The 26,480-nt window shown below is 40.6% G+C and overlaps 1 protein-coding gene across 2 annotated transcripts in view; it reads right to left on the bottom strand.

The window, feature by feature from the left end:
• Window positions 1-14,431: 14,431 nt before the first annotated feature.
• Window positions 14,432-26,480, bottom strand: part of slc6a1a (solute carrier family 6 member 1a) — a 31,491-nt gene continuing 19,442 nt past the window's right edge. For both annotated transcript variants that reach the window (XM_061923968.1, XM_061923978.1), the window contains exons 9-15: window positions 26,136-26,260; window positions 25,952-26,064; window positions 20,484-20,615; window positions 20,318-20,420; window positions 20,037-20,137; window positions 19,725-19,892; window positions 14,432-18,416 (exon numbers count right to left, since the gene is read on the bottom strand). In XM_061923968.1, coding sequence (XP_061779952.1) covers window positions 17,970-18,416; window positions 19,725-19,892; window positions 20,037-20,137; window positions 20,318-20,420; window positions 20,484-20,615; window positions 25,952-26,064; window positions 26,136-26,260 — 1,189 coding nt within the window. In that variant the 3' untranslated portion in view covers window positions 14,432-17,969. The remainder of the gene's footprint in view (window positions 18,417-19,724; window positions 19,893-20,036; window positions 20,138-20,317; window positions 20,421-20,483; window positions 20,616-25,951; window positions 26,065-26,135; window positions 26,261-26,480) is intronic.

Consider the following 26,480-nt stretch of genomic DNA (forward strand, 5'->3'; position numbering starts at 1 on the left):
TACAACAAAAATAGCAATAAATACTACATATTGTTCACTAATATGTATAGATAGAAGATAAAATACAACAAAATAGTAATAAATACTACATATTGTTAAATAAGTTAAAATACAACAAAAATAGTCGTAAATACTACATATTGCTCACTAATATGTATAGATAGAAGATAAAATATAACAAAAATAGTGATAAATGCTACATATTGTTCACTAATATGTATAGATAGAAGATAAAATACAACAAAAATAGTAACAAATACTATATATTGCTCACTAATATGTATAGATAGAAGATACAATATAACAAACATAGTAATAAATGCTACATATTGTTCACTAAAATCTATAGATAGAAAATAAAATACAACAAAAACAGTAATAAATACATATTGTTAACTAAGTTAAATTACAACAAAAATAGTAAAATACTAAATATTGTTCACTAATATGTATAGATAGAAGATAACATACAACAAAAATAGTCATAAATACTACACATTGCTCACTAATATGTATATATAGAAGATAAAATAGTAATAAATACTACATATTGCACACTAATATGTATCGATAGAAGATAAAATACAACAAAAATAGTAACATACATATTGTTCACTAATATGTAAAGATAGAAGATGAAATACAACTAACATAGTAATTACTACTACATATGTACTAATATGTATGGATGGAAGATAAAATAGAACAAAAATAGTGATAAAATAGAACAAAAATAGTAATAAATACTACATATTGTTTACTAATATGTATAGATAGAAGATAAAACACAACAAAAATAGTAATAAATACTACATATTGTTCACTAATATGTATATATAGAAGATAAAATACAACAAAAATAGTGATAAATAAATATTAATCACAAATATGTGTGGATAGAAGATAAAATACAACAAAAATAGTAATAAATACTACATATTGTTCAGTAATATGTATACATAGAATATAAAATACAACAAAAATAGTAACAAATACTACATATTGTTAACTAAGTTAAATTACAACAAAAATAGTAATTAATACTACATATTGTTCAGTAATATGTATAGATAGAAGATAACATACAACAAAAATAGTAATAAATACTACATATTGTTTACTAATATGTATAGATAGAAGATAAAATACAACAAAAATAATAATAATACTACATATTGTTCAGTAATATGTATACCGTATTTTCCGCACTATTAGCCGCACCTAAACACCACAAATTTACTCAAAAGCTGACAGTGCGGCTTATAACCCGGTGCGCTTTATATATGGATTAATATTAAGATTCATTTTCATAAAGTTTAGGTCTCGCAACTACGGTAAACAGCCGCCATCTTTTTTCCCCGTGGAAGAGGAAGCGCTTCTTCTTCTACGGTAAGCAACCGCCAAGGTAAGCACCCGCCCCCGTAGAAGAAGAAGCGCGCGGATATTACGTTTCATTTCATTTGTGTGTTTACATCTGTAAAGACCACAAAATGGCTCCTATTAAGAGACACGCGTACAACGCAGAATTCAAACTCAAGGCAATAAGTCACGCAGTAGAACACGGAAATAGAGCAGCAGCAAGAGAATTGAACATAAATGGTGCGTAGGTAGAGGAAGCAACAAGATGACCTGCGCCACTAAGACAGGGAGACAGCGCCGGACGACATACGCCAACATCTGCCAGTGGATTGTAAATGCCTGGGCGGATATATCAGTCTCAACTGTGGTCCGAACTTTCCGGAAGGCAGGATTCACGGAACTGCTGGACAACAACAGCAACATTGACTCTGATGACTTCGACGAGACGGAGCCGGCCATTTTGGATGCCGTATTCGCCCAACTTGTTAATTCAGACACTGAAGAAAAATTCGAGGGATTTATGGATGAGGAATAATTTCAGAAAGTGAGCTTTAAATGTTTATTTTGTGTGTTGTGTGACATTAACGTTCGAGCAACGTTGAGTTATTGATGTTGCTATTGCTCTGCACTAATTTGAGTGTTACTATTTTTGTGATTGCACATTTGCACATTACATTTTGGGGGTGAACAGAGTTGTTAGAACGCTGGTTTGTAATATATTATTAAAGTTTGACTGACCTATCTGACTGTTTTTTTGACATTCCCTTTAGCGCAGCGTAGGCGCGGCTTATAACTCGGGGCGGCTTATAGGTGAACAAAGTTTTGAAATATGCCATTCATTGAAGGTGCGGCTAATAACCCGGGGCGGCTTATAGTGCGGAAAATACGGTACTTAGAAGATAAAATACAACAGAAATAGTAATAAACACATAATCACAAATATGTATAGATTGAAGATAAAATACAACAAAAATAGTAACAAATACTACATATTGTTCACTAATATGTATAGATAGAAGATAAAATACAACAAAAATAGTAATTGATATTACATATTTTCAAATATGTATAGATAGAAGATAGAATACAACAAAAATAGTAACAAATACAACATATTGTTTACTAATATGTATAGATAGAAGATAAAATACAACAAAAATAGTAATTGATACTACATATTTACAAATATGTATAGATAGAAGACAGAATACAACAAAAATAGTAACAAATACAACATATTGTTTACTAATATGTATAGATAGAAGATAAAATACAACAAAAATGGAAGTACTTTCAGTTTGTCGAGGGAGGTATGCGAATTGTTCAAACCAGGTGAGAGAAACCCTTTAAACCGAGTAGTCAGGTTGGCCGATGACACCAAGCGTAGTCTGGACTACCGAGTAACTCGGGTTTTAGCACCTTGAGTACTACGACGTCTTCCTAGTCTGTGTTGCCGGCTCCTATCAGGGTCCTGATAATGTTGATGTGTTAAGAGTTTTCTTACAAATTGTACCTTTCTTCAGGGATTGGCTGAGAGAGTCTCCCTGGCCCCTGACTTGGAAGTCTCAGGCTTAAACAAGGTCAGAGAAACCCTTTAAACCGAGTAGTCAGGTTGGCCGATGACACCAAGCGTAGTCTGGACCACCGAGTAACTCGGGTTTTAGCACCATGAGTACTACGACGTCTTCCTAGTCTGTGTTGCCGGATCCTATCAGGGTCCTGATAATGTTGATGTGTTGCAGTTTTCTTACATTGGTACCTTTCTTCAGGGATTGGCTGAGAGAGTCTCCCTGGCCCCTGACTTGGAAGTCTTAGGCTTAAACAAGGCGAGAGAAACCCTTTAAACCGAGTAGTCAGGTTGGCCGATGACACCAAGCGTAGTCTGGACAACCGAGTAACTCGGGTTTTAGCACCATGAGTACTACGACGTCTTCCTCGTCTGTGTTGCCGGCTCCTATCAGGGTCCTGATAATGTTGATGTGTTTCAGTTTTCTTACATTGGTACCTTTCTTTAGGGGTTGGATGAGAGAGTCTCCCTGGCCCCTGACTTGGAAGTCTCAGACTTAAACAAGGCGAGAGAAACCCTTTAAACCGAGTAGTCAGGTTGGCCGATGACACCAAGCGTAGTCTGGACCCACCGAGTAACTCAGGTTTTAGCACCATGAGTACTACGACGTCTTCCTAGTCTGTGTTGCCGGATCCTATCAGGGTCCTGATAATGTTGATGTGTTGCAGTTTTCTTACATTGGTACCTTTCTTCAGGGATTGGCTGAGAGAGTCTCCTTGGCCCCTGACTTGGAAGTCTCAGACTTAAACCAGGCGAGAGAAACCCTTTAAACCGAGTAGTCAGGTTGGCCGATGACACCAAGCGTAGTCTGGACTACCGAGTAACTCGGGTTTTAGCACCATGAGTACTACGACGTCTTCCTAGTCTGTGTTGCCGGCTCCTATCAGGGTCCTGATAATGTTGATGTGTTGCAGTTTTCTTACATTGGTACCTTTCTTTAGGGGTTGGATGAGAGAGTCTCCCTGGCCCCTGACTTGGAAGTCTCAGACTTAAACAAGGCGAGAGAAACCCTTTAAACCGAGTAGTCAGGTTGGCCGATGACACCAAGCGTAGTCTGGACCCACCGAGTAACTCAGGTTTTAGCACCATGAGTACTACGACGTCTTCCTAGTCTGTGTTGCCGGCTCCTATCTGGGCCCTGATAATGTTGACAGTTTTCTTACATTGGTACCTTTCTTCAGGGATTGGCTGAGAGACATCACATGGTTTTCCTGTGACAAACACCTGCTTAAGTTCAGCACTTTGTCCAAGTCCATGCCCCCCAGTGGGTACCCTTCCATGCAGCTCCAGAGAGGTGGTGCAGGTCTACAGGACGGTCTGGACAGTCTGACGTGTCTCAAAGAAAGTCTGGATCTTGCTCTCTGGTCAGTAAACAACTTCATAACCGACATGACAGATCAGAATATAACGTCATCGTTATGATTCATAGCAGCTTCCAGTCTGAGTGTCCCCCCGGGCCCTCAGACCTCTTAATCATTTTGTGTGTGTGTTTGTGTGTGCATGCGTATTTGTGTGTTTGTGTGTATGTGTGCGTGTGTGCTGTTCAAGGAAGGCAAATGACTGAACTTGTTTGCATATGTCGGCTTGTCCCTAAAAGTAGTCCTGAATAGTAAAATGTGTTTCATCAGGCACAACAAGGGCCCTGGAACCATGCTTCTTGAGATGGGCTAGACTCTCTTCTACTCTGGCATTGCCAGCAGTGAGAGGTGACGGGCAAGGGGTGGCTTTACTTGTTGCCCCACGTATGTTGCAGTTTAACCCGCTAGACAAAAAAGGAAAACCAATGGGCACTGTGGAAAAAAACAACTGCTTGATCCAAAAATCAACTAAAATCGGGGAGGAGTTGCAAGACGTGCTAGCTACAGAACTACTAAGCTGGATGGCAATGGGAACGGCCAAGATAGCTTTAACACGAGACTCGTAGCTCCAGAGAAGTCACCAGGTATGGAGAGCCAAGGAGAGAACCGCTGAGTACCATTCAGCTAACAAGATGCTGCTTAAGAAGGGCAAAGGCAAATTGGAAGCATCTGGGCATGTATCACAGCTCTGCCCACAAGGGGAAACACAGGAACTCTAGCAGAAGGAAGAAAAATGCAGGGAAACTGAAAATACGAACCACAATGTGGCAGCAATCGGTGACACTACGGGGCATTTGGACTCTTTAGTTCTGTCTTTTGGCCTCTTTTCAAAAATCGATTTATATCCTCCGGGACATGATCAATCAATTTAGTTTTGTGTACGTTGATGGCATACTTATCTTTTCCAGAAATCTGCAGGAACCTGTCCGTCTCGTCTTACAGTGGTTATTGGAAAATCGGCTATACGTCAATGCTGAGAAGTGCGAAATTAATGTGGTTTCTGGGGTTCATTGTGGAGAAGGGCCTTCTCAAACCTGATCCCGCCCAAATCCAGGCAGTGGTGGAGTGACCATCTCCTACGTACAACAAGGAAACACTTGCAAAGGTTCTTGGGTTTGACTAACTTCTGTAGGTGATTGAACTTTAGTAGCAAAACTGAACCTTTGACAAGACTCACACCCTGTAAGATATCTTTCCGGTAGACCCTAGAAGCAGAGGCCGTGTTTTCTTCCCTTAAAAAGTGTTTACGAAAGCACCAATTCTTAAGCACGTTGATCCTTCCATCATCCATCCATCTTCAACCGCTTATCCGGAATCGGGTCGCGGGGACAACAGCTCCAGCAGAGACCCCCAGACTTCCTACTCCAGAGCAACATTAGCAACTTTGGAGAATCTGAGCAGCTGGGGCAGTATTGCAGTCTCTCTGCCGCACTGTTGTGACGAAGCTACCGAGCTATCTACATTCCTACTCTCACCTATGGTCATGAAGTATGGGTCATGACCGATAGGATAGGATTGCGGATACAAACGGCCGAAATGAGTTTTCTCAGAAGGGTGGCTGGCAATCTCCCTTAGAGATCGGGTGAGAAGTTCAGTCACCCAAGAGAGATTCGGAGTAGAGCCGCTGCTCCTTCGCTTGGAAAAGAGCCAGCTTAGGTGGTTCGGGCATCTAGTGCGGATGCCTCACGAGCGTTTCCCTAGGGCAGTGTTTTTCAACCACTGTGGGACACAGTCTGGTGTGCCGTGGGAGATTGTCATTTCACCTAATTGGGTTAAAAGTTTGTATATTTTTAGTTTACTTTAAACCTTTTGTTTTCGCCCTCTTTTTGTGCCCTTGTGTGCACGATCCTTTCCATCTTTATCCTTTCCATCCTTTGTAACTGAGCTACTGTGTGGAAAATATTCCCTGTGTGGATCATTAAAGTTTGTCTAAGTCTAAGTCTAAAAATCTTGTTTGCAAACCAGTAATTATACACCGCAAATAATGTGCGGTTGTTGAGTGTCTGTGCTGTCTAGAGCTCCGCAGACTAACCATATTATACTCTTCCATACCAGTAGGTGGCTTGTGGTAGCTAACTGCTCTGTAGATGTTGGGAACATGGTCTGTCATGATCACTATATGCAACCGACAGCGGGAGGTAGTGTGCAGCTAAAAAGGTATCTAATTTTTAAACCAAAAATAAACAAAAGGTTAGTGCCCCTAAAAAAGGCATTGAAGCTTAGGGAAGGCTATGCAGAACGAAACTAAAACTGAACTGGCAACAAATTAAACAAAGACAGAATTCTGGACGACAGCAAAGACTGGAGCAGAGACGCTGTCCACAAAGTACATCCGTACATGGCATGATAATCAACAATGTCCACACAAAGAAGGATCGCATCCGCACAACTTAAATAGCCTTGACTGCTAAAACAACGGTGAATAGCGTTTAAAGGAAGACATGAAACTGCTACAGGAAAATACCAACAAAATAGGAAAAGCCACTAAAATAGGAGTGCAAGACAAGACCTAAAACACCAGACACAGGAAAACACCAAAAAACTCAAAATAAGTCACGACCTGATGTGACAGGTCGTGAGAGTACTTGCGACAAGAGCTACAGTGATGCATGGTTGGTTATGGTTTAATTAATATCCAACAATTGCGAGAACAACTTTTTATTGTCAATATCGGGTTCATTTTTTAATGTTTTCTGCTGGTGGTGTGCCTCTGCATTTCTTCAATGAAAAAAATGTGCCTTGGCTCAAAAAAGGTTGAAAATCACTGCCCTAGGGAGGTCCTCGTTGCACGTCCCACTGGGAGGAGACCCCGGGGCAGGCCGAAGACCAGATGGGGGGGATTACATCTCCTCTCTGGCCTGGGAATGCTTCGGGATCCCCCGGAAGGAAGTTGCTAATGTTGCTCTGGAGAGGGAAGTCTAGGGGTCTCTGCTGGAGCTGTTGTCCCCGCGACCCGATTCCGGCTAAGCGGTTGAAGATGGATGGATGGATGAAGCACGTCGGTCACTGGTTTTTAAACGCTTCAACTTTTCTATTACCTACAGACCGAGCTCCTGCAACACCAAGCCCGATGTGCTCTCCAGAGTTTAGGGCCTTGCTGCTGAGGAAACCACTCCGGTGACCATCATACCTGTGGCTCGAGTGATAGGAGCACTCCAACGGTAGGGGGAGAGAAGGGTTTGAGTGATTGATTGAGACTTTTATTAGTAGGTTGCACAGTGAAGTACATATTCTGTACAATTGACCACTAAATGGTAACACCCGAATAAGTTTTTCAACTTGTTTAAGTCGGGGTCCACTTAAATTGATTCATGATACAGATATATACTATCATCATAATACAGTCATCACACAAGATAATCATCAGGGTGTATACATTGAATTATTTACACTATTTACAATTCGGGGTGTTGGGGGGGTTAGGTTTGGTTGTTATCATCAGTCATCAACAATTGAGAACAGAGAAATGGATATTGAAACAGTGTAGGTCTGACTTGGTAGGATATGTACAGCAAGTATTGGACATAGAGAGAGAGAGACATCAGGAGGCATAAGAAAAGTATCTACATTTGATTGTTTACATTTGATTATTAACAATCCGGGGAGGGTGTTAGTTTAGGGTTGAAGTTGCCTGGAGGTGTACTTTTATTGCGGTTTTGAAGGAGGATAGAGATGCCCTTTCTTTTATACCTGTTGGGAGCGCATTCCACATTGATGTGGCATAGAAAGAGAATGAGTTAAGACCCTTGTTAGATCGGAATCTGGGTTTAACGTGGTTAGTGGAGCTCCCCCTGGTGTTGTGGTTATGGCGGTCATAGAAGTAGTTAAGGAAGTAGTTTGACATGTACTTCGGTATCAGGGAGGTGTAGCGGATTTTATAGACTAGGCTCAGTGCAAGTTGTTTTACTCTGTCCTCCACCCTGAGCCAGCCCACTTTGGAGAAGTGGGTAGGAGTGAGGTGTGATCTGGGGTGGAGGTCTAGAAGTAATCTGACTAGCTTGTTCTGGGATGTTTGGAGTTTAGATTTGAGGGTTTTGGAGGTGCTAGGGTACCAGGAGGTGCATGCGTAATCGAAAAAGGGTTGAACGAGAGTTCCCGCTAGAACCCTCATGGTGCTTTTGTTGACCAGAGAGGAGATTCTATAGAGAAATCTCGTTCGTTGGTTGACCTTTCAGATTACCTTGGTTGCCATTTGATCACAGGAAAGATTAGCCTCTAGAATGGAACCTAGTTAGGTGACCTCATCCTTCCTGGTGATAACAATGTCACCCACTTTTATAGTGAAGTCATTGACTTTCTTAAGGTTGATGTGGGATCCAAACAGGATGGATTCCGTTTTACCCAAGTGTATGGATAGCTTGTTGTCAGCGAGCCAGGTGCAAGTTCTACAGAGTTCAGCACTGAGGATTTTCTCCACCTGTGACCTGTCCTTGTCTGATACCAGCAGGGCCGAGTCATCCGCAAACAAGAACAATTCACAGTCGCATGCTGATGACATGTCGTTTATGTATACTAGGAACAGTAAAGGCCCCAATATACTGCCTTGGGGGACTCCACAGCTCACTGAGGGGGGGAACTTGAGTCCATTGAGAGAGAGGGAGAGAGAGAAAGAAATAAATAAGTTGGGGTTAGGGTGTAAGAAGAACCAAGTACAGACATCTCCAGCAAGCCCCAGGAATGCACAAGGGCCATAAAAGTTGTCTTAGGACAGAAAACAGACCAATGCAGTGAAGACAAAGCAGCATTTTGACTAAAAAGGTGGTTTTAAACAAAAAAAATAGAAAATATTAATGCTGTCATTAACCCTGGTCACATGTAAATCAAAGCCATTCTTGACTCGTTTTAAACCGGAATTACTTTCTTTGACTTCACACTCTGGAGTTAGCATCAGCACAAAAACACAAGTGCTTAGTCATCAATATTTGGGCTGGGGTTTCTGTGGTGATCACATAATCCATTCCTCTCGGACGAGCTTGCATGAAAAAGGTCCACTTAGGTGAGTGAAACAGGAGAAGTTTATTTGAGCGAGGTTGATATTCCCATCGAAGAAGAAGGATTAGCATAAATGCAGAATACGCAGAGAGGCTTTGCATGCTTGACTTCCTCTCAGCCTGTGCTGGAAATAGGCACGCACACGACATCCGCCCATCACATTGATATGGAGATTCATGCATCTGCCAAGGGGACTTCTTCAGTTCTGTGTGGCACACGTCTGGGCCCGACTGAACACACCACAGGACACATGTCAGCCATGATCGCGGGCAGGCTATTGTCAAAAAGATGTGACATGTTTAGTGACATGAAGCCAATTGAGCGTCACCATGACAACGGAAGAAACAAACACGTGTAAACATAATTATCCGTCTTTTCAATCACTTTCTCTTGCTCCAAGTGGGCTGGCGGGATTAATCACTGCGGCCATATTGCCACTTTAAGTTAGTCATACTGTCACATTGACTTAGTCATATTGCCACATTAAGTTAGTCATATTGTCACATTGACTTAGTCATATCGCCACATTAAGTGAGTCATATTGTCACATTGAGTTAGTCATATTGCCACTTTAAGTCAGTCATACTGTCACATTGAGTTAGTCATACTGTCCCATTGAGTTAGTCACATCGCCACATTAAGTTAGTCATATTGCCACATTGACTTAGTCATATTGCCACATTGACTTAGTCATACTGCCACATTAAGTTAGTCATATTGCCACATTAAGTTGGTCATATTGCCACGTTAAGTTAGTCATATTGCCACATTAAGTTAGTCATATTGCCACATTGACTTAGCCATATTGCCACATTGACTTAGTCATATTGCCACATTGAGTTAGTCATACTATCACACTGAGTTAGTCATATTGTCACATTGAGTTAGTCATATTCCCACATTAAGTTAGTCATATTGCCACATTAAGTTAGTCATACTGTCACATTGAGTTAGTCATACTGTCACATTGAGTTAGTCATACTGCCACATTGACTTAGTCATATTGCCACATTAAGTTAGTCATATTGCCACATTAAGTTAGTCATACTGTCACATTGAGTTAGTCATATTGCCACATTAAGTTAGTCATATTGTCACATTGAGTTAGTCATATTGCCACATTGAGGTAGGCATATTGTCACATTGAGTTAATCATATTGTCACATTGAGTTAGTCTTATTGTCACATTGAGTTAGTCATACTGTCACATTGAGTTAGTCATATTGCCACATTGAGTTAGGCATACTGTCACTTTGAGTTAGTCATATTGTGACATTGAGTTAGTCATACTGTCACATTGAGTTAGTCATATTGTCACACTGAGTTAGTCATACTGTCACATTGAGTTAGACATATTGTCACATTGAGTTAGTCATATTGCCACATTGAGTTAGTCATATTGTAGCATTGAGTTAGTCATATTGTCACAATGAGTTAGTCATATTGCCACATTGAGTTAGTCATATTGTAGCATTGAGTTAGTCATATTGTCACAATGAGTTAGTCATAGTGTCACATTGAGTTAGGCATATTGTCACATTGAGTTAGTCATAGTGTCACATTGAGCTAGTCATACTGTCACACTGAGTTAGTCATATTGCCACATTGAGTTAGTCATATTGTCACATTGAGTTAGTCATACTGTCACATTGAGTTAGTCATATTGTCACATTAAGTAAGTAATATTGTCAGTTTGAGTTAATCATATTATCATATCGAGTTAGTCATATTGTCACATTGAGTTAGTCATATTGTCACATTGAGTCAGTCATATTGCCACATTGAGTTAGTCATATTGTCACATTGAGTTAGTCATATTGTCACATTGAGTCAGTCATATTGCCACATTGAGTTAGTCATTTTGCCACATTGAGTTAGTCATATTGTCACATTGAGTTAGTCTTACTGTCACATTGAATTAGTTATATTGTCACATTGAGTTAGTCATAGTGTCACAATGAGCTAGTCATATTGTCACACTGAGTTAGTCATACTGTCACATTGAGTGAGACATATTGTCACATTGAGTTAGTCATATTGCCACATTGAGTCAGTCATATTGCCACATTGAGTTAGTCATTTTGCAACATTGAGTTAGTCATATTGTCACATTGAGTTAGTCTTCCTGTCACATCGAATTAGTTATATTGTCACATTGAGTTAGTCATACTTTCACATTGAGTTAGTCATATTGTCACACTGAGTTAGTCATACTGTCACATTGAGTTGGTCATATTGTCACATTGAGTTAGTCTTATTGTCACATTGAGTTGGTCATATTGTCACACGGAGTTAGTCATATCGCCACATTGAGTTAGTCATATTGTCACATTGAGTTAGTCATATTGTCACACTGAGTTAGTCATACTGTCACATTGAGTTAGTCATATTGTCACACTCAGTTAGTCATACTGTCACATTGAGTTAGTCATATTGCCATATTGAGTTAGTCATACTGTCACATTGAGTTAGTCATATTGTCACATTGAGTTAGTCATGTTGTCACATTGAGTTAGTCATATTGTCACATTGAGTTAGTCATATTGCCACATTGAGTTAGTCAGACTGTCACATTGAGTTAGTCATATTGTCACATTAAGTTAGTAATTTTGTCACTTTGAGTTAGTCATATTGTCACATTGAATTAGACATATTGTCATAATGAGTCAGTCATACTGTCACATTGAGTTAGTCATATTGTCACATTGAGTCAGTCATACTGTCACATTGAGTTAGTCATATTGCCACATTGAGTTAGTAATTTTGTCACATTGACTTAGTCATATTGTCACATTGAGTTAATCATATTGTCACATTGAGTTAGTCATATTGTCACAATGAGTTAGTCATATTGTCACATTGAGTTAGTCATATTGTCACATTGAGTTAGTCATATTGTCACATTCAGTTAGTTATAGTGTCACATTGAGTTAGTCATATTGTCACATTGAGTTAGTCATATTGCCACAATGAGTTAGTCATATTGTCACATTAAGTTAATCATATTGCCACATTGAGTTAGTAATTTTGTCACATTGAGTTAGTCATATAGTCACATTGAGTTGCACACACACACACACACACACACACACACACACACACACACACACACACACACACACACACACACACACACACACACGCACAACATTTTTCACCAGCGGGGGCGGGGCATCTCATTCTCTGATCCATGGTGAGTCATGGTGGTGTCAGCTGGTGTTGTCTTCTTTATCACAATGGAAGTTCATGGCAGCCACTGAGACTTGGAAGAGAGGGGGAGACACACACATACACACACACACACACACACACACACACACACACACACACAGATGGGGGGTGGGGGGGGGGGTGTCGGGCTCACAAGGCTTGAGGCAAATAAGATGCTTGATCTGGTTCTTTCTGGCTTTAGATCATCAGTTGATATGAAATATATGATTTCATATCATCTGATCTATGATTTATAGTATAGCCTATTTCATAGATATGATATATGATGGACAAACCCCAAAACCAGTGAAGTTGGCACGTTGTGTAAATGGTAAATAAAAACAGAATACAATGATTTGCAAATCCTTTTCAACTTATATTTAATTGAATAGACCACAAAGACTTTTTGCAAATATTAGCTCATTTGGAATTCGATGCCTGCAACATGTTTCAAAAAAGCTGGCACAAGTGGCAAAAAAGACTGAGTAAGTTGAGGAATGCTCGTCAAACACTTATTTGGAACACCCCACAGGTGAACAAGCTAATTGGGAACAGGTGGGTGCCATGATTGGGTATAAAAGCAGCTTCCATGAAATGCTCGGTCATTCACAAACGAGGATGGGGCGAGGGTCACCACTTTGTCAACAAATGCGTGAGCAAATTGTTGAACAGTTTAAGAAAAACCTTTCTCAACCAGCTATTGCAAGGAATTTAGGGATTTCACCATCTACGGTCCGTAATATCATCAAAGGGTTCAGAGAATCTGGAGAAATCACTGCACGTAAGCAGCTAAGCCCGTGACCTTCGATTCCTCAGGCTGTACTGCATCAACAAGCGACATCAGTGTGTAAAGGATATCACCACATGGGCTTAGGAACACTTCAGAAACCCACTGTCAGTAACTACAGTTGGTGGCTACATCTGTAAGTGCAAGTTAAAACTCTCCTATGCAAGGCGCAAACCGTTTATCAACAACACCCAGAAACGCCGTCGGCTTCGCTGGGCCTGAGCTCATCTAAGATGGACTGATACAAAGTGGAAAAGTGTTCTGTGGTCTGACGAGTCCACATTTCAAATTGTTTTTGGAAACTGTGGACGTCGTGTCCTCCGGACCAAAGAGGAAAAGAACCATCCGGATTGTTATAGGCGCAAAGTTGAAAAGCCAGCATCTGTGATGGTATGGGGGTGTATTAGTGCCCAAGACATGGGTAACTTACACATCTGTGAAGGCGCCATTAATGCTGAAAGGTACATACAGGTTTTGGAGCAACGTATGTTGCCATCCAAGCAACGTTACCATGGACGCCCCTGCTTATTTCAGCAAGACAATGCCAAGCCCCGTGTTACATCAACGTGGCTTCATAGTAAAAGAGTGCAGGTACTAGACTGGCCTGCCTGTAGTCCAGACTTATCTCCCATTGAAAATGTGTGGCGCATTATGAAGCCTAAAATACCACAACGGAGACCCCGGGACTGTTGAACAACTTAAGCTGTACATCAAGCAAGAATGGGAAAGAATTCCACCTGAGAAGCTTAATAAATGTGTCTCCTCAGTTACCAAACGTTTACTGAGTGTTGTTAAAAGGAAAGGCCATGTAACACAGTGGTGAACATGCCCTTTCCCAACTACTTTGGCACGTGTTGCAGCCATGAAATTCTAAGTTAATTATTATTTGCAAAAAAAAAAAAAAAGTTTATGAGTTTGAACATGAAATATGTTGTCTTTGTAGTGCATTCATTTGAGTATGGGTTGAAAAGGATTTGCAAATCATTGTATTCCGTTTATATTCACATCTAACACAATTTCCCAACTTAAATGGAAACGCGGTTTGTATATTTGATGTATAATATAGCTTATTTCATATAGATGATGCATCATACAGCCTATTTCATATATATGATGTATAATATAGCCAATTTCATGTGCTCAATCAGACAAAGTGAAGCCCACGTTTATCTTCTTTCCTTTCCTTATTCGGTTGCGTCACACTTGTAGTAGTCCAAGAAAAGTACACAAGTCAAGAGTACACGTAGTTGTTCATTTTTAATGGAACACCTTATTGTGCATGAACGTGATCGAACATGATCACCTATGGAGTAGAAATCCATGATCAACAAGTTTGTTTTACGAACCGTCGGAATGCTACTTGAAAGACTTTGTTGTCATATTTTCTCGAAGTGGTTTATTTCTTCAGTCTTGAGTAGAACATAACAATCGTGCTTTATCATGGACACCATTAATACACAGCATGTCTACATCATGTCGGACATGTACAAAACGGACACCTCCATCTTCTACAAGACGTGTGCTTGTGTGACCAAAGGATTATTGCAGCAACATTGAGACATGAACTTCCATGTTACACACATTTACACGTACATGTTTCACACGTTTACGACAAAGTTCCAGAGAAAACTGTGCTTGAGTCACTTTCTACAAAGAATACAAATTCACAGGACATGAACATCTTTGCTCGCTCGCCTCGCGCTCGGACCCGCCGCTTCTCCGCCGCTGGCTGACGTCGTGCTGACAACCTTGCTAACGTCTGGCCAATCAAAGCACGGGCAACGTAACCACAACACAAACACAAACAGGAAGCTTGCTGATTGGCCCGCACGTCTACGTCTACATACATGATCAATCCGCGGTGATCAGTCGTAGCTTGATCAACATGTGTTCATCAATAGGTATCCATCAATCTAGGGTTGATCAATACGTATCCATCGATCTAGGGTTGATCAATACGTATCCATCAATCTAGGGTTGATCAATACGTATTCATCAATACGTATCGATCAATCTAGGGTTGATCAATACGTATCCATCAATCTAGGGTTGATCAATACGTATTCATCAATACGTATCGACCAATCTAGGGTTGATCAATATGTATCCATCAATATAGGGTTGATCAATACATATCCATCAATCTAGGGTTGATCAATACGTATTCATCAATCTAGGGTTGATCAATACGTATTCATCAATACATATCCATCAATCTAGGGTTGATCAATACGTATCCATCATTCTAGGGTTGATCAATACGTATCCATCAATCTAGGGTTGATCAATACGTATCCATCAATCTAGGGTTGATCAATACGTATTCATCAATACGTATCGATTAATCTAGGGTTGATCAATACGTATCGATCAATCTAGGGTTGATCAATACGTATTCATCAATACGTATCCATCAATCTAGGGTTGATCAATACGTATCCATCGATCTAGGGTTGATCAATACGTATTCATCATTCTAGGGTTGATCAATACGTATCCATCAATCTAGGGTTGATCAATACGTATTCATCAATACGTATCCATCAATCTAGGGTTGATCAATACGTATCCATCAATCTAGGTTTGATCAATACGTATCCATCAATCTAGGGTTGATCATTACGTATCCATCAATCTAGGGTTGATCAATACGTATTCATCATTCTAGGGTTGATCAATACGTATTCATCAATCTAGGGTTGATCAATACGTATTCATCAATACGTATCCATCAATCTAGGGTTGATCAATACGTATCCATCGATCTAGGGTTGATCAATACGTATTCATCAATACGTATCCATCAATCTAGGGTTGATCAATACGTATCCATCAATCTAGGGTTGATCAATACGTATTCATCAATACGTATCAATCAATCTAGGGTTGATCAATACGTATCGATCAATCTAGGGTTGATCAATACGTATCCATCAATCTAGGGTTGATCAATACGTATCCATCAATCTAGGGTTGATCAATACGTATCCATCAATCTAGGGTTGATCAATATGTATTCATCAATCTCGGGTTGATCAATACGTATTCATCAATACGTATCCATCAATCTAGGGTTGATCAATACGTATCCATCAATCTAGGGTTGATCTATACGTATTCATCAATCTAGGGTTGATCAATACGTATTCATCAATACGTATCCATCAATCTAGGGTTGATCAATACGTATTCATCAATCTAGGATTGATGAATACGTGTTGATCAAGCGAGGGTTGATCAATACATATTCATCGATACGTGTTGATTAATCCTCGCTGATCAACTCGTATTCCTCAATATGTGTTCATCAATACGTGTTGATGAAGCTAGGGTTGATCGATACATATTCATCAATACGTAACGATCAAGCGAGGATTGATCAATACATTTTCATCAACATATGTTCATCAATACGTGTTGATCAAGCTGGGATTGATCGATACGTATTCACCAATAGGTGTTCACCAAGCTCGGACTGATCAATACGTATTCATCAATATGTGTTTATCAAGCTAGGATTGATCGATACGCATTGATGAATGCGTATCGATCAAGCGAGGGTTGATCAGCATGTATTTATCAATACGTGTTAATCAAGCTAGGATGGATCGATACGTGTTCATCAATACGTGTTTATCAAGGTAGGACTGATCGATACCTATTTATCAATACGTATCGATCAAGCTAAGATTGATCAGCATATATTCATCAATACGTGTTAATCAAGCTACGATTGATCGATACATATTCATCAATACGTGTTGACCAGGCGAGGATTGATCCAATCACGTACGAAAAGACAGAGTTGTTTTGTAGCCAGTTGTTGGTGTTTTTTGTTGCCAGTTGTTGGTGTTTTTTGTTGCCAGTCATGTACAAAGCTTGAAATTTCTCTTTTGGCTTAAGGCCGTTTCATTTTTCATTTTTTGTCCGGAGTTTCAGACTTTTTTCGCCGATGTTCCTGAGGAGAGCATGCGGGACGTAAACAGGACTGAGTGGATGTCGGACTGGATCTAACCCTGTACTTTGTTACTACTTCGTGCTACTCTGCTGTGCTTCTGCCAACCAAGTTTTTTTTTTTTTTGCTTTGTCTGCCTAGTGATTTTGGTCCCATCATATCAAGAAGAGAGTATAAAACGTCCTAAAAAGAATTCTACAAATGTTTCCATCACACAAAGTTTTCTTTTTACTGCAAAAGGAAGGAAGAAAAAAAGAGTCTCCGTCCCAGCAGACTGGACCGAAGTCCTCCGTCCGATTAAACATGGACTTCTTCTTGGCTTTGTGCTTCTCAGGAGCTCCTGGTCTGCGTCCTGACCTCCATGGTGGTCTCCCAGAGAGCAGCGTTGTGGGAGGGAGACAAGTGTGAGGTCTAGTAAACATCCACCATCAGACCGCCCACTTTTCTTCTTCTACTATATTCAAACACTGGATTCATGAAGATATTCAACAGATCTCTAGTCTAAGTAGTTTTTTCTTTTTCTCACAGTATGACACAGTATCTTTACAGCTTTTTTAGATCAGATGTACGGACACTAACAGTCTTTTTGGAATGCAAAGCAACAACGAGACATCGTCGGCAGGAAAATGAAATGCGTTTGGATCACGTATTGCCCTCGGAGGTAGGTGAATCAATTCAAATCTTGGAAGTCCTTTTAATGTTCTCTTTTGTCTACATGCTCCATGAGGGGTTCTTGGTTGTCTACAAGTTGGCCTCGGCAGTGGTCAGGTTAACGGTCACAGTTCCTGGGTTAACTGGCTCAGTCGGGTTAGCTGGGTTTGGCGGAGGACTGGTCGGGCTGACTGTTGTTGCGGTGGGGACGGCAGGGATGGCTGTAGCAGTGGCTGGGCTGGCGCTGGCAGTGGTGGTAGCGGCAGTAGTGATGGTGGTCACGATTGTGGGACTTGTTGCCGGGTTCAAAGGACTAGCAGCTGCAGCGGCGGGCTCGGCAGGCGTCGGAGTGGGTTTTGCCGGCGCTACAGGGCTGGTTACGTTGACCGCAGTCGGACTGCTTGGACTGGCGAGGTTGGCAGGAGCTGGATTGGCGGGGCTGGAAAGGTTGGCAGCGTTGGTTTCCACCAGCTGCTCAGGACCGTTCTCCTGCGGCCGCCTGACGACTGCAGGTGGCTGGAACATTATCCTCAATCGCTGGGACGGAAACAGAATCAGTCATATAAGATTAAAGGCCTACTGAAACCCACTACTACCGACCACGCAGTCTGATAGTTTATATATCAATGATGAAATCTTAACATTGCAACACATGCCAATACAGCTGGGTTAGCTTACTAAAGTGCAATTTTAAATTTCGCGCGAAATATCCTGCTGAAAACGTCTCGGTATGATGACGCCGGCACGTGACGTCACGGATTGTAGAGGACATTTTGGGACAGCATAGTGGCCAGCTATTAAGTCGTCTGTTTTCATCACAAAATTACAAAGTATTCTGGACATCTGTGTTGGTGAATCTTTTGCAATTTGTTCAATGAACAATGGAGACAGCAAAGAAGAACGCTGTAGGTGGGAAGCGGTGTATTGGGGGCGGCTGCAGCAACACAAAAACAGCCGGTGTTTCATTGTTTACATTCCCGAAAGATGACAGTCAAGCTTTACCATTGGCCTGTGGAGAACTGGGACAACAGAGACTCTTAACAGGAGGACTTTGAGTTGGATGCACAGGCGCGGTACCGTGAGTACGCATGCAGCTGCGGCTTCCAAACATTTGATCGCTTGCCCGTACGTGCGTGCCGCTATGTGCATGTCACGTACGTAACTTTGGGGACTTTGGGGAAATATATGTGCTGTATGAATTTTGGGGAGGTGAACGATACTATGGGCTGTGGGATTGAGTGTGTTGTGCAGGTGTTTGAGTTGTATTGGCGGGTTTTATGGACGGGAGGGGGGAGGTGTTTGTTATGCGGGATTAATTTGTGGCATATTAAATATAAGCCTGGTTGTGTTGTGGCTAATAGAGTTGTGTTTATTTACTGTTTTAGTCATTCCCAGCTGAATATCAGGTCCCACCCGCCTCTCACAGCATCTACCCTATCTGAATCGCTCCCACTGCCCTCTAGTCCTTCACTCTCACTTTCCTCATCCACAAATCTTTCATCCTCGCTCAAATTAATGGGGATATCGTCGCTTTCTCGGTCCGAATCGCTCTCGCTGCTGGTGGCCATGATTGTAAACAATGTGCGGATGTGAGGAGCTCCACAACCTGTGACGTCACGCGCATATCGTCTGCTACTTCCGGTACAGGCAAGGCTTTTTTTATCAGTGACCAAAAGTTGCGAACTTTATCGTCAATGTTCTCTACTAAATCCTTTCAGCAAAAATATGGCAATATCGCGAAATTATCAAGTATGACACATAGAATGGACCTGCTATCCCCGTTTAAATAAGAAAATCGCATTTCAGTAGGCCTATAAGGGGAACCAGACACCCAAATTCTCTTACCTCTTTATAGGTGCCCTTGAGTCCGAGGTACATGTAGATCATGTATCCGGGTATGAGCACCATGGAGGACAATGCCATAAGCCAGCCCACTCCTTGACCCCAGCCTGGGAACACGTAGTCTCCCATGGTGAGAGGAACCATTTGTATGGCGCTGAACAAGAACACGCCCTATGGGAGACACAAGACACTTGATGCATGGGGACACCAACGACTGGCGGCAACCTCGTCTCAGACCGACGAGGCCGCCGGCAGCAAATATGGATTTTTTTACATTGCCTAATTTTTCACGTCAAGTGTACTGAGCTCACGCACACCGACGATGAGGGGGGTGAACACCACCCAGCACAACTTCCACCACAGACAAGGCTTGTAGCCGATCATCTCCTCGATGTTGTTGTAGAACTTGTTCACACCTGCCGCGCAAACAAAAGCATCTGCTTCAATTTTGCACGTCATCAAACATGATTACCTCACACGCTCAACAAGGACAACATCAAGGCACGAAGATGCCGAGGTTACTACCGTCAGGGTCAAGTTTCTCCTTTCTCAACTTCATTGGTTGGAAGTAAGTCGAAGAAAAGAGCTACACAAACCGTAGCACCAAGATATGGAGATGCATTCGAAGAAGACCAGGAAGAGCAAACACATTCCACTTGCAGAGTAGTAGTCGAACAGTTTGAAGACGTAGATCCCACCCTGATGGCAGACGACGCGTTCAGCCCGACATCGTATCGGAACACCTCTGGGACGAAGACTTACCTGCGTGATGTTGGAAAGTCCGATCACGTAAGAGATCAGGCAGACCACGGCGATGAAGATCTCTCGTCTGCCGCGAAGCACTCTGGGGAACTCATCCACTAGAGCAGTGATGAAGCCCTCGACCGTGCAGAACTGAAGCAGAATCGAGCGTAAAAGATCATTTTTGTAATTATCACTTCATAACTTTTTCAACAATTAAACTCTTACCATAATAAACATTATTTACTTCTATGACTCTTCCAATAACTCATTATGCCTTCTTTGTATACTTTACAGTGATCACGGAAAATGGATGTTTGAACCTTTCCAGGAGGCTTCCTTTGAGTCGGGGACAAACGGTCAAAAAAGGATGGATGAATGGACACATGACAGTTTGGACTTTGTTCGCGAGTTTCCTGTTTTTTGGTTCAATTCCTCTACTGGTGCTCCTATTTTGGTTCTACAAACCCCAAAACCGCCCTGCGATGAGGTGGCGACTTGTCTAGGGTGTACCCCGCCTTCCGCCCGATTGTAGCTGAGATAGGCTCCAGCGACCCCAAAGGGAATAAGCGGTAGAAAATGGATGGATGGATGGATGGAAACCTCAAAACCAGTGAAGTTGGCACATTGTGTAATTCGTAAATAAAAGCAGAATACAATGATTTGCAAATCCTTTTCAACTTATATTCAATTGAATAGACTGCAAAGACAAGATATTTAATGTTCACACTGAAAAAACAAAATTTTTTTTGGGCAAATAATCATTAACTTAGAATTTAATGGCAGCAACACATTGCAAAAAAGTTGTCACAGGGGCATTTTTACCACTGTGTTACATGGCCTTTCCTTTTAACAACACTCAGTTTGGGAACTGAGGAGACACATTTTTGAAGCTGTTCAGGTGGAATTCTTTCCCATTCTTGCTTGATGTACAGCTTAAGTTGTTCAACAGTCCGGGGGTCTCTGTTGTGGTATTTTAGGCTTCATAATGCGCCACACATTTTCAATGGGAGACAGGTCTGGACTACAGGCAGGCCAGTCTAGTACCCGCACTCTTTTACTATGAAGCCACGCTTGTTGTTACACGTGGCTTGGAATTGTCTTGCTGAAATAAGCAGGGGCGTCCATGATAACGTTGCTTGGATGGCAACATATGTTGCTCCAAAACTTGTATGTACCTTTCAGCATTAATGGTGCCTTCACAGATGTGTAGGTTACCCATGTCTTGGGCACTAATACACCCCCATACCATCACAGATGCTGGCTTTTTAACTTTGGTTCTTTTTCTCTTTGTTCCGGAGGACTCGATGTCCAAAGTTTCCAAAAACAATTTGAAATGTGGCCTCGTCAGACCACAGAACACTTTTCCACTTTGCATCAGTCCATCTTAGATGAGTTCAGGCCCAGCGAAGCCGACGGCGTTTCTGGGTGTTGTTGATAAACGGTTTCCGCCTTGCATAGGAGAGTTTTAACTTGCACTTACAGATGTCGCGACCAACTGTAGTTACTGACAGTGGATTTCTGAAGTGTTCCTGAGCCCATGTGGTGATATCCTTTACACACTGATGTCGCTTGTTGATGCAGTACAGCCTGAGGGATCGAAGGTCACGGGCTTAGTTGCTTACGTGCAGTGATTTCTCCAGATTCTCTGAACCCTTTGATGATATTACGGACCGTAGATGGTGAAATCCCTAAATTCCTTGCAATAGCTGGTTGAGAAAGGTTTTTCTTAAACTGTTCAACAATTTGCTCACGCATTTGTTGACAAAGTGGTGACCCTCGCCCTATCCTTGTTTGTGAATGACTGAGCATTTCATGGAATCTACTTTTATACCCAATCATGGCACCCACCTGTTCCCAATTTGCCTGTTCACACAAATAAGTGTTTGATGAGCATTCCTCAACTTTATCAGTATTTATTGCCACCTTTCCCAACTCCTTTTGTCACGTGTTGCTGGCATCACATTCTAAAGTTAATGATTATTTGCAAAAAAAAAAAAAATGTTTATCAGTTTGAACATCAAATATCTTGTCTTTGTAGTGCATTCAATTGAATATGGGTTGAAAAGGATTTGCAAATCATTGTATTCAGTTTATATTTACATCTAACACAATTTCCCAACTCATATGGAAGCGGGGTTTGTATTTTTTGCCTGCACATAGCCTCCCTTGGTCAGCATCCTGAGGTCCAGACCAGAGAACGTAACAGAACGGTCCAGCCCATAACAGACCTCACGAAAACTTAGAAGGTTCTTTTGTGGCGCTGGCGAGCTGTTTGTCAAGAGGCCCTTGATACAGAGCGGGCCATCGTTATGGACAAGCTCCCTGGCTTGGTGGCTGCGTGGACTGGTTCCTCAGCCCTTCTCCAAGCTCCCTCCCACCCATCCCTGACATCTGTTCTGGCAGGGCGGCCGGAGTTGGCGAAACTTGAGACCCTCCAGTTCCTTCCCTGCACTTTTGGCGTTCTGTTGAAGTCGTCTCTTGAGTTTCAAAGGGGATGGGGGGATATGACTCTTTCTTTATTCGGTGAAATCACCCACAATGCTGCCACCATTATTTCTTGTCCCGGCGAGTCCGCTCGAGGGTGATGTCAGTCTCTGACGGTCTCTTCTGACAGTGCCACTCGAGACGACAGCCCCGCTTCTCTCCACAGTCCAGGCTGATGACCTTGAGATGCAGAAGCGCTGGTTTGGCGCTTATCCTTCTCGCCAACAGCAGCGGCACCCAAGACCATTGTGCAAGACTCCTTGAGTGCCAGAGCGCACGTCTCACTCTTGTCTTCCTCCTCGTCAGCCACAGATTTGGCCATTTCACAGATGCCCTCTACACCAACAGCAGGACCTGGGTGTAGTCCCCCACAATTATGGAGCTTCCATCCAGGGCACGCCACCCACAGGTTGTCCACAACCTGTGGGGACTCATGGTCTGGACTTGGTGGCTAACCCTCTGTCTCGTCATGGTTGGGGTGCATGTTTAGTGACCCTCCATCAGCCCCCCCTTGTTTTTGGACTTTAATTGATGTCTGGGATTGCTTAATAACTTCTGGAGTCCGTTATGAGACCCCACTTGACACTTTTGATTTGGTTCGCTATTTTTCTGGGTTTCCTGTCCTGGTACTCCGGTTTTGTTTCTACTTCCTGTTGGATTCCTTGTATTACGGCCTTACCTTGTATTTATATATATATATATATATATATATATATATATATATATATATATATATATATATATATATATATATATATATATATATATGTATATATATACTGTATATACTGTATATATATATATATATACTGTATATATAAATATATAATACTCACTATTATACATGTATTTATGTATATATATATATATATATATATATATAATACTGTATTTTTCGGAGTATAAGTCGCACTGGAGTATAAGTCGCACCTGCCGAAAGTGCATAATAAAGAAGGAAAAAACACATATATAAGTCGCACTGGAGTATAAATCGCATTTTTGGGGGGAATTTATTTGATAAAACCCAACACCAAGAATAGACATTTGAAAGGCAATTTAAAATAAATAAAGAATAGTGAACAACAGGCTGAATAAGTGTACGTTATATGAGGCATAAATAACCAACTGAGAACGTGCCTGGTATGTTAACGTAACATATTATGGTAAGAGTCATTCAAATAACTATAACATATAGAACATGCTATACGTTTACCAAACAATCTGTCACTCCTAATCGCTAAATCCCATGAAATCTTATACGTCTAGTTTCTTATGTGAATGAGCTAAATAATATTATTTGATATTTTACGGTAATGTGTTAATAATTTCACACATAAGTCGCTCCTGAGTATAAGTCGCACCCCCGGACGAACTATGGAAAAAAAACTGTGACTTATAGTCCGAAAAATACGGTACTCACTATTATACACGTATATATATACAGTATATATATAACACTCACTATTATACATGTATACCCTATTATACACGTATACACTATTATAAACATACACACTATACTATATATAATTGTGTATATAATGTGTAATAGTAACGTATAATCGTGTATATGTGTTTATTAGTGTATATGTGTAAAATAGTCTAAATGTTTATTATAGTGTAAGTTATGAGTAATATAACAAAATATGAAAGTTATGAGTAATACTACAAAATATGAAAGCTATTAGTATAACAAAATATGAAAGTTATGAGTAATATAACAAAATATGAACGTTATGAGTAAAATAACAAAATATGAAGGTTATGAGTAATATAACAAAATATGAAAGTTATGAATAATATCACAAAATATTAAAGTTATGAGTAATATAACAATATATGAAAGTTATTAGTAATATAACAAAATATGAAAGTTATGAGTAATATAACAATATATGAAAGTTATTTGTAATATAACAAAATATGAAAGTTATGAATAATATCACAAAATATGAACGTTATGAGTAATATAACAAAAAATGAAAGTTATTAATAATATCACAAAATATTAAAGTTATGAGTAATATAACAATATATGAAAGTTATTAGTAATACCACAAAATAAAAAAGTTATGAGTAATACCACAAAATATGAAAGTTATAAGTAACATAACAAAATATGAAAGTTATAAGTAATATCACAAAATATGAAAGTTATAAGTAACATAACATATGAAAGTTATGAGTAATATCGCAAAATAAAAAAAGTTATGAGTAATACCACAAAATATGAAAGTTATAAGTAACATAACAAAATATGAAAGTTATAAGTAATATCACAAAATATGAAAGTTATAAGTAACATAACAACATATGAAAGTTATGAGTAATATCGCAAAATATGAAAGTTATGAGTAAACACAAAATATGAAAGTTAAGCGTAATATAACACAATATGAAAGTTGTGAGTAATACCACAACATATGAAAGTTATGAGTAATATCACAACATATGAAAATTATGAGTAATACCACAACATATGAAAGTTATGAGTAATATCACAACATATGAAAGTTATGAGTAATATCACAAAATATGAAAGTTATGAGTAATACTACAAAATATGAAAGGTTTGAGTAAAATATAAGAAAATTATGAGTAATATCACAAAATATGAACGTTATGAGTAACATAACAAAATATGAAAGTTATGAGTAACATAACAAAATATGAAAGTATGAGTAATACTACAAAATATGAAAATGATGAGTAATTTAACAAAATGTGAAAGTATGAGTGATACTACAAAATATGAAAGCTATGAGTAATATAACAACATATGAAAGCTATGAGTAATATAACAAAATATGATAGCCATGGATGATCTCGGACCTGCAGGAACGTACAGGTGATCATGTTGCATTAAACATCTTTGACAGCCAAAGTCACAAAGTGGGCACTATCTGTCCACCAGAAGCAAATTGCCATCTTGTCCTGCGGCCAGCAGGGGGCGACATGTTGTACCTGCATTGTAATATTTAGGTCAGCCCTTGAGCCTTTACCTGGCTGTCGATCCCCAGCATGAGGAGCATGGAGAAGAAGAGAATGGCCCACAGTGGAGACACGGGCAACTGGGTCACGGCTTCTGGGTAGGCCAGAAACGCTAGACCAGGACCTGGGGAGGAAAGGGTGAAAGCACATCAGAAGCGATGAGAAGAGCAGTTCTGACCTGGGAGCCCAGGTTACCTGAAGCTGCTACGTCCGCAATGTTTTTCTTGGTCACGTGCGCCATGAAGCCAACGATGGAAAAGATGACAAGGCCAGCAAACATGCTGGTGCAGGAATTGATGCAGCACACGATGATGGAGTCCCTAAGGAAAGATACATGTCCGGTTCTGACTGGCTGGGATGAGGACCATGAACAAGTGAAAGTGGAGGGTACAGATTGTTTCCAAAACACACGTGATCCTCTTTGATGTCCTTCAGTACACACACTGAGAGTCAAGGTGTTCTTGGTCATTTAGTCGGACTTTACTTTGATTCACCTGAGAGTCAAAGTGTTCTTGGTCATAGTCGGACTTTACTTTGATT

Source organism: Nerophis lumbriciformis, linkage group LG01 (genome assembly GCF_033978685.3).
Source record: "Nerophis lumbriciformis linkage group LG01, RoL_Nlum_v2.1, whole genome shotgun sequence".
Lineage (NCBI taxonomy): Eukaryota > Metazoa > Chordata > Actinopteri > Syngnathiformes > Syngnathidae > Nerophis > Nerophis lumbriciformis.